The sequence below is a fragment of the Adiantum capillus-veneris genome, chromosome 23 (assembly GCF_014529385.1).
Source record: "Adiantum capillus-veneris isolate H3 chromosome 23, ASM1452938v2, whole genome shotgun sequence".
Lineage (NCBI taxonomy): Eukaryota > Viridiplantae > Streptophyta > Polypodiopsida > Polypodiales > Pteridaceae > Adiantum > Adiantum capillus-veneris.
In genome coordinates this window covers 45,135,685-45,154,388 of record NC_140953.1, presented here as the reverse complement: position 1 = coordinate 45,154,388, position 18,704 = coordinate 45,135,685, and the positions used below count along the sequence as shown (strand labels likewise).

Genomic DNA, 18,704 nt, shown 5'->3' with positions numbered 1-18,704 from the left:
TCGGTGATTAGAAAACACGCTTCCGCTACTAATCCGCTCTCACACATGTTAGATCCCACAAAAAAAGGCGTGCAAGACTTCGACTGCCCAAAGCAGCCCCCGCCTGCCCGGCTCCCTGCCCAGACGCTCTGCTCGCCTGCCTGGTGTCCTACCCGACTACCCCTGTTGGCTACCCAATGCCCGGAGGCTATCCACAAGCCCTAAAGCTCTTTCCCATGGCCATTCTACCCAAAGGGCCTTGTAGGGGCCTTTCACACACAGAGCTCCCTCAAAGGGCCTTCAACCTCCAACCTCGAGGCCCCCCCCCCGGCACTACAACTCTTTGCCTTGTGTCTTTTTGTCAAAAACGCTTCCCGTTTCATCATCCTCGGCAAACTCAAGGGGAGTGTCTCATTGGCTACAAGCATCGGTTCATGCCATCAGAAGCTAAAGGTTTTGATCTCCAAAAGAGAAGCTTTACACGATCAAATTTTCACAAAGCCTGAACAGCTATGTATGCCCTAGATTATAAAAACCCCACTAGCTTCACACCATGCATTTGCACAAATTTGCCTCTGCATTTCATACACACCAGTTGCATTCACCTTTGCATTGGATCAAAGCATGAACATTTGGCATCAGAAAAACAACATTTGTACAAGGATCAGACACTGTCCAATTTTGGGTAAGATCATCCTCACTACCACATTATTTGCAAAAAAAATTGATTTGTATGCTATGCCACCACCCGCATTCAAACACTTTGATGAATTTGGACACGATTTTGAGGCGAGGAGTGTGAGAGTGCACGTGTGTGTGTGTGTGTGTGTGTGTGTGTGTGTGTGTGTGTGTGTGTGTGTGTGTGAGAGAGAGAGAGAGAGAGAGAGAGAGAGAGAGAGAGATGAGGAAAGGTGGGGATCAGCCCCCCATTGACGACCTGACTAGAAGACCCAATACACAATGACCAGATGATGGAAGTGGGTACCCCCTGGCCCCATAAATAGGTGCCCAAGGGGAGGTAGGGCAATGCCAGATAAAATCCCCCAAGACCCAACAAGAAAAGAAATATATACGAGGATCCCCGGACAAGGTGGGTGGCCAGCCCAGAAGTGGATGGCCGGACAGTGCAGTCTATATACACATGCAAAGGGTGGCCAGCCCGGAGGCACACTAGCCGTACATGCATGCCCTAGACCTGTGAAGCAGCAGAGTGGTGTAAATCTAACACTTCCTCTCAGCACCTGATGCTGAACAAACCGCATGAAGCCGAAGGTGTGAGGCAAATGAGGAAGATGTCTGCTGCAGACATCACAACAGACATCTTCATCATTTGCCCCACATCTTCGGCTTCACGCGGTTTGTTCAGCATCAGGTGCTGAGAGGAAGTGTTAGATTTACACCACTCTGCTGCTTCACAGGTCTAGGGCATGCATGTACGGCTAATGTGCCTCCGGGCTAGCCACCCATAGCATATGCATATAGGCTGCACTTTGTTCGGCCGCCCACGTTTGTGGCCGTCCGCAAAGTATGGGCTCCCTTGGGCACCTATATATGGAGCTAGGTCTTGTGGTTGATAATAGTCATGGGGGGCTAATCACCCCCTCCTCTCACACCTTGTGTTTCTCTCTCTCTCTCTCTCTCTCTCTCTCTCTCTCTCTCTCTCTCTCTCTCTGTGAGAAGCATCAACTCCATCGACACTTTACAGCCAACATCGGCAACAAAACACGACGACATAATGTTTGAAGCTTTGCAATAGGTATTCACTTTTGGCTTTTCGACATCGGAGGCGTACAAGCCCCATTTATATTTGCCTACCACCTAGTTGCCTACCATTCTCTAAGAAAGGTGTATCTGGCATTTACCCTACTGCAAGGTTGCATCCGTATGTATGTACGGATTTATTCGCACAAGACAGCCGTACAGTATGGATCCGTACATACGGATAGGGTCCATACCTGGTTTTTTTTTTTCCCCTCCCTTCTTTTTGGGCTGCTCTTTCTCATTCGATTTCAGCCAATTTTTCGAAAAACACCTTGCTGCGGCTGAGAGCAAATGGTTTTAACAGAGATACACGTATTGTGCAATGTGTGCTCCTCTCTTCAGGTGCCAGCTTTGAGTGCAGTGTGCGGTTTGTGATACTTACTACTTATTAGAGTCAAGACTTTAGACTTAAGTCTTGGAATATCGTGATACATTATGTATTTATTTTGATGCTCTTAGTTTTATGTGACCATGACAACAGACATCTGACACTATTTGGTTGTAGACATTGGTTAGCTAAGCTCAGCTTTGTGTTTTCATTGTTCGGTTAGAGTCGTGGACTCTAGTTTTTGGCATTTGTAATGGTCTATTGTTGATTTGCTAGTCTTTATTTGAAGTCTTGGTAAATAAATATATAAAATTTAAATGTATGAAGTACTCTCAGTTTTAGGCTTTGTGAAAAAGAGTACGAATTTTTACATACCTAAACACTCAATCCATTTTGTACTACGTACCGAACACTACGTACCTAACTACCTTGCCCTACTGTTAAATTCTCTAGGGAAAGGCGTTTGTTTTTACACCCTGCTATTAAATTCTCAAGGGAGGATACTTTGTATTTGGGTGCTACTTTGCCAGACACGGGAAGGCTTGTTGGATTGTGTAACAAACCGCACCACCAACTAGTGGAAACACCCTCTAGTTTGGAAACCTACACATATGACATCATTGATTACATCATCAGATGCTCTCCCTCTACTCTATAAAAGAAGCCTAAGCTACACACTTTGTATCCACTCATTACCCATCATTCTAGCCCACTTTGTATCCACCCTTTGCATTCTAATTTGTTGCTAATTTACTTATGATTTGCTACTTTCATGAGTGTCAATCTCTCTCTCTAATCTCTTGTAATTCTTGTAATCGGCTCTTCTAGAATGATGGGTAATGAGTGATACAAATCCCCACCTTTACCTTGGGTTCTCTTGGTTAGTGACTTCTCACGTTTATACAAGGCACCAAATCTCCCTCTTGCCACTAGCAAAGCCAGCTTGAGCTCAAGACCTCGGCCTCCTACTAGTGCTATTCCCACCGACCTGCACTATAACAACACATCAAGCTAAACCTTTCAGCCACCAACCTTGGTCATCAAGCACAAAAATATCCACTACATGTGCACAAGCTCGAGTGCCCGATTTGATATATATGATCTATCCAGTTTCAAGATTGGCAAAAGCACTACTAGCACAAACACCATGCACTTGCACAAACTTTTTTCGCATTTTCACAAAACCTTTGCATTCACATTTCCATTGGATCAAAGCATGAACATTTGGCTTCACAAAAAACCATCCTCACTAGCACATTATTTTGCACAAAATTCTGATTTGTATGCTATGCCACCATTGGCGCCCCTTTCGGTATTTCTTTATTGCTATCAAGAAGGGAACGAAACCTGCAATTTCCTACGAGCTGTCCCGCATAATCCGGGTTGAAAATGAACTGTTCTTGCCCAATTTTGGCAGCATAACCGAACTAGCAAGCTTTCACAGATAAAATCCCCACGCACTGAGTGACTTTTCCAACGCATACAAACACTTTACAGAACCTGGCGAGAATCTGCAGCACGCTGAATTCTCTGTTTGCTGCCCCGAAAAAGCGCCAGATGACCTCTTTTAACAATCCCCTCGCTTCCCCGGACCTCCTGGGGGTATTTGGGATCCGTTAGGATCAAAACCCTAAACCTGCAAATTTACACAGCAGGCTGTACTTTCCTATTTTGGCTCTGTTTCACGAGCCGAACGCATCCGTAGCGAGCCCTCGTACTCTTGCACCTGTTGGTCTACTTGCCCTCTAAATCGGACAAGATTTCTCGCAAGAAATCTCTCCGAAATCACTTGTACTTGCGGGGGGATTAGCAATTAGCTAATCCAGTACCTGGACAAGAGGCTCTTGTCTCGGCACGCGCATAAACCACATAACTGCACATACAAATGAGTAGCCCAGAGCGGGGCATCACGGTTCTTTATTCAAAAGGGGAGAGAGGTGCGTGAGAGCGGAATCATGGCGCTACATAGTGCAAGGGAGAAGGCAAGCTTTCCATTAAAGCTTCAACACCTGCACCAACTACTCACACACTCACTGTAGGTCACAATGAGGAAGAAATCGGCCTCCTCTCTCAATTTAGGCCCCCCCTCTTGCTGGTGCTTCTGGCAAATGCATCTAGAGCCGCCATGTGTCCACTCAGCCTCTTTTGAGTTAATTTCTTGGTGCCCACCAACTTAGAAGTGTAGGGAGGGGCCTAAATGACTTTGAACTGAGCCTAGACATACTTTTACTGTCGGATTTCAGTGCCGGTTGGCCCAATCAACTCATGGCGACAAGGCCTTCCCGTCTGCGGGTGAAATTCTCAGCCATCGGCCATTTCACACTGGCCATACAATGTCCGGCCATTTGCAACTTCAATAAGAGGGTCCCAAAAATAAACAAAAATCATCGGAAAGAAACCAACAACTAAGGTTCGCAATTGCCACATCCTCTATGACACTAAGCCTATTAATTCCTTTATTTGATCATCCCTAACAGCTTAGTCTATTGCGTTCAATCATATTGCATTAGCGTTGTAGATTAATAATAATCGAACACTCTAACCACCACTTGGGCATGAGCATGCTCCACTACCCTTTGGTGATTAGGTGATGAGAAGGTTATACTTTGCATTTTAGATTGCATTTAGTGTTGTTTCTACACGATTTTTGCTCCCCTAATTACTCGCTACTTGAGTCTCAGATCATTACATCACCTCTGTGTGTGTGTGTGTGTGTGTGTGTGTGTGTGTGTGTGTGTGTGTGTGTGTGTGTGTGTGTGTGGAGCAATCTGTCGACTGTCCACTTGCTTTAATCAGATTCCACAGAAGGCAATTAGTTGACCGACTAATTTTGCAAGATCAGTGTTTTTTGCTCTCTGGAATCCCTCTAGTGCAACAACTCAGCTACAGTGTGTGTACATCCATCACTCTAGGGCAAGCCCTTTCTTTGTATTAGCACACTCATATACAACTTCCGCTCTTGAGCTTCATCACTTTCTTTTGCCATTTTCTATTGGGTCCCAAGTTTTGGAGCAGATTTGGTAGCTACTTACTTTGATGGCTGCCTTGAGCCCATTAAAGCAATGTGTGAGGGACACTTTTGTATCAATCACACATGTGCTCATCATCAGAAGAGGGCACCTTACCAAGGCTGGACTATTTCGTTTAAGGCCACGATCTCTCTCTTCTGCACAGCTTCCCTGTGCCAGGGTTTTCTCTCCCTCTCTTTCTTTCTCTTCGAGTTCTAGTAATTCAAGTCGTTACACTTCTTTAGTAAAAAAAATTGTGCCAGATTTCACACTATGCCTTCACCAATCACCACTATATGAATTGGAGGGCAGGTGTGTGTTCATATCTACCCACACTTGTAAATGTTTGTGCTTGAGTTCCAACACGCTGCACATGTGCTGCTGTGCAGGGGCAAGTGTGTGGGCAAGCAAGCAAAAATCGAAGGATTAAAGACCTGACAAAAATTGTCAATCTTTGGTTCCCTATGTACAATTGCATTAAGTGAGAGAATGGGAGTCATGAACTCTTAATGATAGCCCTGAGAAGGAAGGCTAGACGAAAGAAACAAGGGCTTTAACAAGGTAAGTTATGACATCATTGATGCCTATCATTATATATTGTGGATAAGAATATTCCAATAAAAAGTAAACCACTGTTTAATGAAGGCAGGAATACATGAAGGCCATCTGAAGCATTCAAGTCCATTAAAACTTGAAGATATAAGCAAAGAACTTATTATAGAGTAACAAATATCTACATTTGCTAGCTCCATAAACGTGATTAAAACTACAAAATCTTTGAACACACATTAATAACAGAGACCGCGTTTGCTCAGCTCACCTCTATGCAGATCACAAAATCTTGTATTCTGGCCTCTAGCGATTCTTCGTTTTCAAACTTATCTGATTGCATGGCACAAAAAATGGCAATCAAGAGACCCTGCCACCACGTGAGGAAAACTATGGACTTGAAACAAAGAAACTTTGCCAATGGGCGAATTGGTGCAAGCTCTTCTTTTGTGACATTGTAAAACTGCATCAAGCAGTAAAGAGCCCACGATTGACTGAAATTAATAACCACAGCAACATAAAGATACCTGGGACAAGAGAAGACCTTCATTGTAAGCACAAAAGTAACTTCAATCATAACACTTCAAATGAATAGGGCACCTTAAATATTTTCAAAGACTCCACTTTGTTTTCCAAACCTAGCAAAAATACCATCAACACAGTTGCTGAAGCTTACCCCCTGTTCCACTTAAATTCTCCTTCTCCATAAAGGCCCCAACATTGCAAGACCAATGCAACCATAGCACCAAGGGTCTTCAAAATCATCTGAAGAAATACAATTATTGCTGGTTTATTACCAAGGAAAACATTATTCATGTTCCGTGCACAAAACAAGTAGCATGATAATGACTAATTGCATAAACTAAGAGGGACTAGAACACATGCAACAAAACACAAAACAACAACGAAAAATTGATTATAATGAACAAACGGGGCGGGGGGGGTGGGGGGGGGGGGGGGGGGGGGGGGGACCTGCCTGCGCAAGGGAAATGCGCAGGGGGGTTAGGTTGAGTTGGCACACTTTTATTAGTCCAAAAAGGCAGAAAGCTTTCCGGACCCACCACTTTCATGGGCGACCCCATCACTCCAGAAATGCAAGGCGTCCGCACTCTTTTCAGCGTTCAATTGCTCAGCGCCACGCACATAGGATCTCTAGAAGCCTGATCCTGCTCGTTGATACCACAGATGCAAGGGCATATCTGCGTAATGCGTGAATTCTCGAGTACAATCAAGAGGGGAACAGCCTGGCTGCGTTTGTGCAGTTAGAACCCGCACTAAGACCAAATGACTACTTACCTTATACTGACTCAAAACAAAAAAAGGATAAGAACAAAAGAAAAGATACTTAAAAATACCTTCATAAAGACAAAAATTTCTGAACATATGAGCTAAAGCAGAGGCTAAACACTTGCATGAAACACAAAAATCAAGACATATGAGCAAAACGATACTGATTATTGTTTCAAACCAAAAATTAAAACAGAAACAATAGGCATGTTGAAAGTTCGTAGCGAATAGAGCTGGCCAAAATAAACCAGTGAACCTTACTTCGATGAAACTTTGAAACAAGTACTCAACTTTAGAGACAATCGCAATAACAGTCCAAAGACTATATTCCTACATTACCTCTCAATCCAGCAACACAAACAAAAGACAAAAGAGCTAAAGACCAAAATAAGAATCTACAAGAAACATACATAGAAGAAGCAATACATAAAATATTGAAAACTTGACGACATGTGACCTTAGCTTCGATGCTTGCCCAAAAAGGAAGAATAAGAACTTCACTTTCATCATGCATAGTTTGGTCAGCAACTATGACATCCTTTCTATTGCTAAATTGACTATTTTATTATTTTCTTAAAAAATTCTATTTAATGCAATTAAATTGACTATTTTCTTATTTTCTGAGTAATTTCTATTTTTGTGCAATTAGGATATTTAAATTTGTGCACCAGAGAATTGTTAAGTTAGGAGCTGTAGATATACAAAACTGATAAAAGCCATCAGAAGGAAATCTCTAATGTGTAATATGATGGGTGACATTAAGCATCACGAAGTTTGTGTTACGTGGGAGAGACCTGTTAATGGGTATTCCCGATGTGTCACAAGATGGGTAACGGGAGCATTCAGATAGGGTATGCTCCGTTGTATCTTAGACGGTAAGAGTTACTCCTAGAGATGCAAGCATGTGAATAGAGGGTTTTGAGAAGCTTTGAAGAAACACAGGTTGTTTTTGAGTGCTTTCCGGGTAAGCACGTGCTTTCCCATGAGGGATTCTATGTCGGCATCGCATCTATACATGAGATTGCATCCACAGACACTTGGAATGTGTTTGTGTAAGCATTTGTTTCAATGCATGTGTTTTACTGAGTTTTGAGAAGGTTCACACCATTTTTAAAAATTGTCCGGCTGCCCACTCCACTATTGAAAAAGGCATAAAAATAAGGTGAAAGTTCACTATGGCCTACATATAACGCTATTGAGAAGAATTTAATAATAAGAGGCTTCTTGGTGAGAGGAAAAATGAGAAAGTGACACTAGCATTAAAAAAAAGATTGGTCACAATAGAGTATTACACTTTTTGAAAACAAGTGTAAGAATGACTTATTTAAATCACAATATATTTCAGAAGCATAAAAAATAATGACTAAACCAATATTCAATGGCTCTCTTTAAAGAGAGAGGTACACTAATGTCAATACCTCTTACAAAGACCTAGAAGAAATATTAAAAAGGAAAGTTTTTTGCCATGTGACACTAAACTATAAGCTTTATCCAATGGTCCACAATTGCACCAAAAGTCCAACGCTTTACTAACGACTCCTTATGTAGTCCACGCCCCTTTGTGGCTAAATCTGGCAGAAGGGCTTTCTCTCCTCTCTCAAAAAATCTGCCGCAGCTTCTCTCTCTCTCTCCTCTCCCTATTTTTTCCACCCCATCACCCCCTGCTATTGATGCGGAAAAGCAACATCATTGCCCTCTTCCTGTCAGTCCCCTGGAAGCTATAAAATCAGCCATTTCGCGCAGTTTGCAGTAGATTTTGACCAGTGCTACACGAGGATGAGACTTTGCCGCAACGGATCAGCAAGTCCTTGCGACAAGTTTGCAAACGGAGGTTGCTTTCCATGCCGGGAGTAACAGATGATGATTTGTACATGAGATCTACGAGTGTTTTGTTTCTGTGATCGTGTTTTGCAGGCGTTCCATCTCTGAGAACGGAGCAAGGATGCTTTGGCCTACGCTCGAGGATTCCGGAAACGGAATACGAGACGGTTTGCAAAGTTCCTATGCTCTGAGAAACTAGAAGGTATCTGAATTGAGAGCTAGTCTCTCGAATTCCCAAACAGGAAGGACACGCCCATCGAGTTTAAGATCTCTATCACACTCTGAAGGCCATGGAAAAACTTAGCCACAATAAAGGCTAGCCTTGGCCAAGTAAGTACACACATACATAGATACAGATAAATGAGTCTCTACCATGGTATAGGGTATCTTCCATTTAGACATCTTCCAAAGTAAGCAGAAGGCAAAATCGAGAGAAAACTGTTACAATTGAGCTACATGGACATAAACTATAGTGTTAAAATCGGGAAAAAAAGCCAGGAGAGGGAGCCTCCCCTCAAGAGTTCTCTCCTCTCAAGAGAACAAAAAGTCCAGCTGGGGAAAGCAGATGATGACAATTGCCTCTGAAAGATGGGCAATTATCAGCATAAGTGTGCCCAAGTGCTGATGTAGACACAATACTCTCTGTATGATGATGACGTGGACACATGCCAAGCCCGACAACCATCTCTAAGCGCTCTCTTTCGAAAAGCACGCAACAAATAGCGGATTGTATGGAAGGTGATGTAGCAGCAACATGTTGGGCACTGCTACAGGGGCTGATGTTATGCAAGTGTACCTTTTGAGCTAAAATTACTAAAAACAGATGACTTTAAGTGCTTTGAAGCCCTTCGTATTTAGCACATGACTCTCCAATCGCTTTTGAGACCCCAGTGCCTATAAACAATACCAGTTCTAAACCAGATTGAGTGCGTGGTTGCACAGAACAATTGTAACTTGAAAGAAAAAACAAAGCAATACCACAAGGGGCGCTCAACTTGAGGGCAAACAATCTCTCTAGCAATAATGAACGAAAGGAACTGATACTTGACAAGAAGGGCTGTGCCAGACTCATCAAGGTAAGAAGTATCTCCTCTCATGACCTGGTCACACAAGTCTGGAATGGCGCACACTATCCCAATAATCCTGGGCAAAACCCTCTCTGCCAAGATATCTGCTGGCAACAATCTATCATGACACTAAGTGCTCATTCAGCTCCCTAGACCGGCATCCCAAATATCCCAATCAATGTGTAATCGTTGCCTGAGCCGCTGAGGTCTCTCTCCAGACTCTGAGTGGAGAGGGATTGTCACAAAAGCATTCCATACAAGAGGCTGTCGCGCAATCTCCTCACTGGATCGAGGCGTACATCTGATCGAGCACTCTCTAAAGGAGCTCCAGATCTGTAACAATGAGCCGACGAAAGGAGATAGATGCTCTCGATGCAAAGGAGCATTTGTAAACAAAAACCGTGTCTCTGCAGTCCATGTGTGCATGTCTCTAACACCATGGGTAGGAGTGCCTGTAGCTAAGGTGGACTGAGGTAGCATCTTCCAAGGTTAATTGCCTGGGGAAAAACCCCTAACAATGAGCTTGGAAAGAAATGCACGGCTCTGTACCTCCAGATCAATGACACCCAAACCACACTCTGCACGGGGGAGAATCACTGTGGACCATCCAACTCCAGCCTGAGTGTCTCCAGTGCAGTCTGATCCCCCAAAAAGGAAGTTCCAAATCAAGCGCCTCAAATGCGCCATAACGCCCTTATGGAGCTCTGATCACCAGCATTGTGGACTCGGCTGGTCTCTCTCTATGCATAACGAAGAATTCCTTGTTCATCCTATTCCCTCTCGAGATCCAATGGGACGTCGAAGCATGGGAGTAGAACTCGAATCTCATGTCCTGAAGCCAGCATAGCTCCTCCAAAATCTCTGTTGTCTCCCTGCAAAGTAAGGATCATGTGGAGAGTCTTGAAGAATGCGCTACGTAGAGTTGAGGCCCACTTGGAAGTTTCCGTACGCTGTACAAATGCCCATATCGTACATTCATACATTATACATTCAGATGGACGTACTTATACAAATATCGTCCAACCTTCTTTTTTTTTTGTAGCATGTAGCTCGAGTCTTTGGTCTTTGTGCCCACTCCCTAGGTCATATTTCATAAGTTTGTTAGGCCCTCTACCCTTAGACCTATGTATAGTCCTAAGTCATGAGGTAATTAGCAGATGTTTTTTATGGTTTTAAAGAGTTCTTTTTCAAAACACATAGTTTTTATCCAAACCGTGATATAATTTGAAATACCAGCACGAAACCATATCGTACTTTACCGTACAATTGTACAATGACAACCCTAATTGAGGAGAGCACCTAGAGCACGCTCTCTTTGTTGAATATCTCTACAAATAGAACACGTCGTCTCCCTACACAAGAGACTGGACTCCATGATGCAAGATGCTAGAAACTGTGCAAGTGAAGCGATAGAAGGTGCCTCCTGTGACCAAAGCTCTTGTAATTGCTGACATAGGTCCTGCTCTAAAGGAACTCTCTAGCACCTCTTTTCAGAACCGAAGGAACCCCAAAAGAGATGTAAAGCGAAACAGGGAAATGATCTGACAATACAGTATTGGCCCAAATCGAGATGACACCACCCCTCGATGTTGCCCATGCACCAACATAAAATCTATCCAAATGCTCCAGTAGTCTCGTTGCCCCCCTGAATCCCCATGAGTAGCAAAAAGACCCGCAATGGCGACCAAATGGCGGAATGTGCCAAGCATCCGCAAAGTGTGTCACTAAAAGAAAACATTCCCATGCCTGCTGCTCCAAGGGTGAAATCAATGTTAATACCGGCCTGGGTGCAGAACACCAATCTGCATCAGATTCAATGTTGTTGATATCACCACCAATAACCCAAGTGTCAACAGAAGGCAGAGAGGCAGTCAAAGCAATCCAAAAACGAGCACAATCACGTGGCCTGTTGGGAGCAGACCAAAAGGAATCCCACCAAAGTCTCATAAAACTGGATCGCAACATACATTGCTCTGCCTGTTCCTAGAGTTCCATGGTGTTTGACTGAAAGCGTGGACCAATGGAAAGGCATATACCACAACTACGAGGCAAGTGTCCACCTGCTCATTCCCAAAACATGCGAGAACCAGCTTTCATGATATTCCCAAAAGGTGCAGCACTTTTATGTTCCTGAATGAGCAAAACATCCACCTCGCCAGCAACTTGTCTCTACAAGTCCCGTCTCAAAAGCACCCTTCTAGACCCTCTCAATCTAGATGTTTGCACCATTGGTGCTCCAAGTCATCACATGAGTATCCAATGCATAAACAATCATCACAAGAACTTTGAAGCACCTCAAAAGCATACATCTACAACCATGTAGGCAAGCCTCTCCACCAAATCTGGAGGCCACCGTCTATAGAAGCAACTCATCAGTGAGTTGTAAGGGTAGATGTGGAAATGCTATGGTGAGAAGGTTTTTGGGGAACAATTGTCACAACTCAGTGACGTGGCTGCCCAGTACACACTCACACACCCTCTGTCAAGACTCCCAGCTGCAGGCAGTGACGTGGCAGGCCCATACGGACTGACCCGGAAATCACGGTGGATTTTGCGGCGCATTCGGCGGGATGCTGACGTGGCAACTGCGTACGAAAAAGCCCTGCTTTTTATCTACGCAAGGGCTGAAGTCGTTTTACGCTGAGGCCTTTTGGCCCTTGGGATTGCTTTATTTTCCACTTAAGTTTGTGAGAGAGAGAACTTGCTTTGATTGTGAAGCTTTTTGGGCTCTACTTTTAGCATCCCTTATAAAACCTTTAAATAAGTGGGCACGCTACCCACTTCTCAGAGCAACTGGACGCAGAGTCTGAGAGTGAGAGCCTCCCACTCGCTTGTACTTTGCAACAGATTAATACAAAAAGAAATACCGAAAGGGGCGCCAATCTTTGGGGCCAACATCTCTAGGCACGAAACTCCGTCGGGCCAGTGTCGAATCAATTGTGAACTGTGAACTGTTTTGAAGTGATTTACTGTGGTGTCAAGGTAGATTCTCGACTTGGAGTGTCCAATCTGTTATAGTGGTATCAGAGCACGACCGATTTTTCTTCTACGGGAAATCCGATCCTTTTTACGCGGCACCTATGGCTTCAAGCAGAGATCAATCGACTTCCTCTGCATCCGGAGATGCGGGAAGAGATCGCGACGAAGATTTAGACGAGGAGTACGGCCCACCTCAGCCTACTCAGGCGGAGATCGAAGAGATGGAGCGTCGACGATTGATCGGCGATGCAACAAAGATGATGCTAAATTTTGCGAAGGACCCGAAATTTGCAAAATTTATGAGCCAGACCTCCTTCGACGAGGTGCACTCACAGTGGCGGCAGACCACAGAACCACCCCTCAAACCTACCCTTCAGAAACCTCCTACTCCAAGGATGTACACAGAGCAAGAATTAGAAGAGGTGGTTGATGCACGAATTGCTCAGCTTTTTGACGCGCAGAACAAAGTTAAAAAGCACGACAAAAAGCAGAAGAAAGGCACTGACTTCCCGGGTTATTTGGGTCGTCAGTCTACATTTGAGTCAACAAGAAAACACAAGAAGCGTGTTTGATTTGAAGGAGTACCCACTTCTTCTTCTTCTTCTTCTTCTTCTTCTTCTTCTTCTTGCAGTTCTTTTAGCTCTTCTGACTCGAGTGAAGAAGACAAAAAAGGCAAAAAGCAAAGCAAAAGGAAAAGCTTCGAAAAGGGCAAGAAAAAGGCAAAGAAGCCTAAATCTCGCCCCGTGGTTGATAGTTCTACAGAGGACTCATCTTTAGATAGTTCGAACTCTGACGACAACAACTTCTATGCAAAGAAGAAGAATTTTTATAAAGCCAACCAGTATGACTTTCTCAAAGATAAAAACAAGAAAGTCCGAGAGTTTAAGGAAGGTGGACAGTCAATTAAATTTCACACGTTTTCTGGTTAGAGAGATGCTTCAAAGGCTTTGTCTTTCATACAGCAGTTTGACATAGCTTTCTTAGGAGGGCGTTATTCAGAGCACTCCAAGATTTGGAGGGCTGCCTCTTGCCTCTTACTTTAAGGGCAATGCTCGAACTTGGTGGTCCACGCTTCTATTAAACAAGACAGCACCAGTTAAATGGCTGAAATTCAAAAGGCTTTTTATTTCTTTTTGGCCGACTCGAGAGTATGAACGCGACATATGAACTGCTTGGAACCATCTTCGGATGACCAAGAAGGATACAGTGGACGCTTATTGCGAGAGATTCTGGAGCTCTTTTCTACCGCCTCTTCATTTAAGAAGATCTCGTTCGAAGAACAAATGGAGCGGTTTACCTTGGGTCTTCCTACAGAGATCCGAGATCACTGCTTAAAACAAAAGTCAGCTTCCATTCAGGAGTTGATGAGTCATGTGAAACGGGGTTTTGCCATTCACTCGAGCAGTTTGACCTACCCCACATATGAAATCATGACGCAAAGGACCAAACAAACTTTGACAAATGAAAGTAGAAAGAGCAAGAGCAGCCCAGAAAAGAAAGAAAAGGATGCACGACCCAAACCCACTCTTCGAGAGAGAGCGCTCTACGTCAAGGAGGGGAAGTGCTTTGGATGCGGGGAAACAGGGCATATCTCCGCGAAGTGCCCTAAATAGGCACCAAAAGAACAGAACGACAAGGACAATGAAAGGCCAGAGAGTTCGAGAGCAGCTGAGGAACGTGGAAGAAAAGGCAAGATGAAAACAGGACTGGTTCTAGATTGCGTGGGTACTGACACCAGCACGATAGACGAGAGTACAGAACTTTGCCGAGCTTGGGGCAAAGTGAAAGACCAAGAAGCCCTGATCTTCTTTGATGAAGGAGCCAAGGCCAACTTCATTTCACCGGAATTGGCGGCGCGGCTCGAGATCACACCGGATTTGGATGGGACCACTAGCGGAGGCAGTTCTAGCGACACCCGCTAGGGACGTAGCCATTACACCTGTCATTGGCAAACTTCGGTTGCATTGTCAGGGGTATTTGGGGCATGAGGACTCCTACATAATGCCTTTGGAAGGTTGTGATTGAAACCGGCCCGTAGGGTGGTAGGCGTTGGCTTTCACCCGAAATTTAGACACACACACACAGAGCACTTTGCAAAGAGAACCTGCGACGGGAATTAACACTTGAATACACATAGCTCGGAAGCTAGAATGTTCCGAGCAGACACCGACAACCCGTAGGCCCCAAAATTGGCGCCCCTTTCGGTATTTCTTTATTCCTTAGGAGGGTAAAGTACAAAGAAGAGTCCTGAGAATCCTTTCACTGTATCCCACTAGATACCTCCTGTTTTGGCCAGATTTCGGCAACATAACAGCCCCAAAACTTGCGCGAAACCAATTCCCCTGCTGGAACTCACTTCTACTGGCGTATACCCTCTGATTCCTGCCCAAAAACAGTAAATTCAGCACGCTGTATTTACTGGTTTTTGCCCTGTTTTCAGCCCCAAACAGTCCCCTAACTGTCCTCTGCCAATGGGGCACGATTCCCAATGGTCCTCGCGTTCGTATGGCTGAAAAACAGTAAAATTACAGAGCGTACACAGCGCTGATTTTGCACCTGTACGGTAAGGTTAAGACCCTCACTAGTGCCTGCTTTGGAGCAGCAGCTAGCTACCCCTTTTCCTGCTCAAGGAGGCTCTTGCCTCAGCACAAAAGCATGAACCCACACAACTGTACATCAGTCAAATGAGTAGCCCTCTTGTGGGGCATCACATAACTGCACGTAGGGGAGAGAGAGAGCAGTGTGTAGTGTGTAGGGCATCACTCCTAGCACCACACTGTACATGAGAGGGAAAGGAAGCACTCCATAGCTCTTAACCTGTGACAGTTTGCAAAAAGAGCCTCTCCCAGCTTAAAATTCAGCGCCCTTTCTTCCTTGTGAGGCAAGTGCACAGAAAAGTGCCACTTGGCGCATTTACAAGCATTTTCCCGTTTCGGGTTCGCCGCTTAAAAATATCCTGACCGGTTGCCCAGTTGACTTCGCGGCAGAGTTGTAAAATGTTCCCCTAGTCATACCAGTTCCCTAAATTTTAGGAGATGCTTCCGTTGGGCTCCCACTAGTCTTCTGACCATCTATTCTCATTGGGACCGCATCCAAAAGTGCAATGTGGCCCAACTGTCGGATACTTTTTGTTGGTAGTCCCACCTTGACTTTACGCCTTAATTGAGTTCACTTCCTAGTATCCACCAACTTACTAAGTGCGACGGGGGGACCTATATGATCTTGCTCTGAGCCTAGACATCCTCTTACCATACGAATTCCAGTGCCGACCACTTCCCGTCTGCAGGTGAATCTACCGTTCACATTGGCCATACAACGTCCGACCGTTTGCTACTTCAAAAAGAGGGTCTCAAAACAAATAAAATAAACCCCATTGGAAAGAAACCAACAACCAAGGTTAGCAGTTGCCACATCTTTGTGACATGGTTAATAACTGCCACGTCCTTGTGACATACCCCCCTCTTGAAATCGCAAACGTCCTCGATTGCATACCATAAATACACGCCACTGATGATCTTGTGCTATTAACACTCTTTTATCATCGCATGTATCCGCAAGAAAGGTCGTAACATACATAGATACAAATGACTTAATGAGACCTTCATACTTTTGCCATTTCCATCTATGGCACTGAATTCATATGTACATTTGATGTACTAGCTCTATCATTACCCCTCCTTTGCACACGTTGGGTTGGGGCATAAGTAGGTTGTAACCCAAAGGCTTCAAGGTAAAGCTGCAATACATTTGGTGACTGACAGTTCATGCTCTTCCATCCACTTTACATCCATAGACGGATAGTTCTTGAACTTCACCAAATAGCGTCTTGCAACTTGTCCTTTAACTTTTCTGTCCTTATGTACCAAAACTTGCTCAGGTACCAGGATCTCATCAAGTTCCTCAACTTCTAGCTGATCCTCATCTGGCATATCTTCTGGCACATCACCCACGAAGGGTCTTAGAAGACTCACGTGAAACGCATTATGAATCTTCCATGCATCAGGCAATTTCAGCCTGTAAGCCACATCATTGATCTTGTCAAGCACTTGAAAAGGCCCATAGTAACGCATGTTGAGCTTAGGAAACAACCGTTCCTTGCCCTTCATCTTCTCTAACCTTGCCTTTTCGAACCTTAATAGAACCCAATCACCAGGTGATAGTAGCAATTCACGACGGTGACGATCAGCAGCCTTTTTCTGCTTTGCCTGAGTCTTCTCCAAGGCAACTTTAATCTTCTTATACATCTCATCCATGTTCTCAACATATCGATCTGCCTCAAAGATCTTGTCCTTTGTATGCAAAATAGGAGGAACCTTTTTGCCGCCTTCAACAATCTCAAAAGGTGCTTTGCCAGTAGACGAATGCACCGTATTATTGTACGCATACTCAAGCATAGGCAAATACTGTTCCCACTTGCCCTTATTATCTGACACGTAGCATTTCAGCAGATCTAAGACAGTAGAATTAGCCTCTTCTGACTGTCCATCAGTTTGTGGATGAAACGAAGACGAAAACTTGAGCGTAGTGCCCATGTTCTCAAACAATCCTCTCCAGAACAAACTCGTCATGCGAGGATCACGATCACTGATAATCGATTGTGGCATACCATGGTACATAAACACATTGTACATGAACAAGCGTGCCATCTGATCAGATTTCATCTTCTTCTTGACAAGGATCAAATGGGCCTGCTTGCTGAACCTGCAGATAATGGTCCATATACCATCATTCCCTGTTGGCGTCCTTGGAAGATCAAAGATAAAGTCCATAGCAATGCTTTCCCATGGCTTATTCGGAATCGGCACTGGTTGTAACAACCCTGGTGCCTTTTGCCTGTCAAACTTGACCTTTTGGCAAACTATGCATGCTCGCACAAAGGCATCCACATCATAGTTACATGGGACAGCGGGTCGGGGTCGGGAACGGAGTCGGGACGGCAAAAGTCAGGAAACGGGGACGGGGTTCGGAACGGCAAAAAAAAAAGAGAGTTTTTTTTGGCATTTTTTGACCTACACACATGCCACACACATAGAGCATCACTTTGACCATAAATTTACACTAAATAGACCAAAGATCACGAGTCATATAGGCTGAAATGTGCTAATAAAACATCGATGATCGATGGATACAAAATGAGAAGTGCATGCCACAAGGGCTCAAGAGTCAAAAAGCCTAAAGGACTTAGGACAAGCCTGAGGCCTCAAGGATAACAAAAAGTACAAAGGGCTATGTAGTAGGTAGAGTCGTAGACTCAAGAGTTTAGACTCGAGAGTCGAGTGATCAATGATCATCAAACTCAAGAAGTGCTCGCCTGCTGAATCTCCACATCGTCGTCGTAGTCGAGGTCGTCAGCAACGTATGAGGGCTACGGCTCGGGAGGCTCGCATTGAGGCTCGAAATCCTCCTCTAGCTCCTCCAAAAGAGTATCGGCCATAGATGGATTCTCTTGTGCCATCTCCCACTCAGTGAAAGGATCTGCCTTGTGTGTGATGCTCTTGGCAAGCATGCGCAAGTTAGCGCTCACAAACACCAAATCATTGGCCCTCTGAACGCCAAGGCGATTCCTCTTCTTAGAGGCAATGTGGCTGTACACACTCCATAGTTGCTCCAAGCAACTAGTGGTACATGCTTGGCTAAGGACACGAACAGCCAAGCGCTGCAAATGTGGGCCATCTCCTCCATAGTCCTCCCACCACAAAACCGAGCCAATCTTGTTGCGATCAAGCTGTGCATCTACACATCCATAGGAGCCCTTCTTTTGCCTGTAGTTGAGTAGCTCGTCTCTAATCTTGCGCCTAATGTCACTGCTAGGCTCAAGGCGCTCCAATGCAAGCCGCCATCCTTTGCTCACCTCCTTGTCGGTCTCTTGACGCCTTCCTTGAAACTCAGGGTCAAGCACATAAGCTGCCGCATAAAGTGGAGAGT

At 44.6% G+C, this 18,704-nt stretch overlaps 1 protein-coding gene across 3 annotated transcripts in view; it reads right to left on the bottom strand.

The window, feature by feature from the left end:
- The window catches only part of LAZ1 (organic solute transporter ostalpha protein (DUF300)), a 109,633-nt gene that overhangs the window by 26,464 nt on the left and 64,465 nt on the right, over nt 1–18,704 (bottom strand). For all 3 annotated transcript variants that reach the window (XM_086496425.1, XM_086496426.1, XM_086496427.1), the window contains 2 exons: nt 6,302–6,390; nt 5,897–6,152 (listed from right to left, as the gene is read on the bottom strand). In XM_086496425.1, the coding sequence (XP_086352551.1) occupies nt 5,897–6,152; nt 6,302–6,390 (345 nt within the window). The remainder of the gene's footprint in view (nt 1–5,896; nt 6,153–6,301; nt 6,391–18,704) is intronic.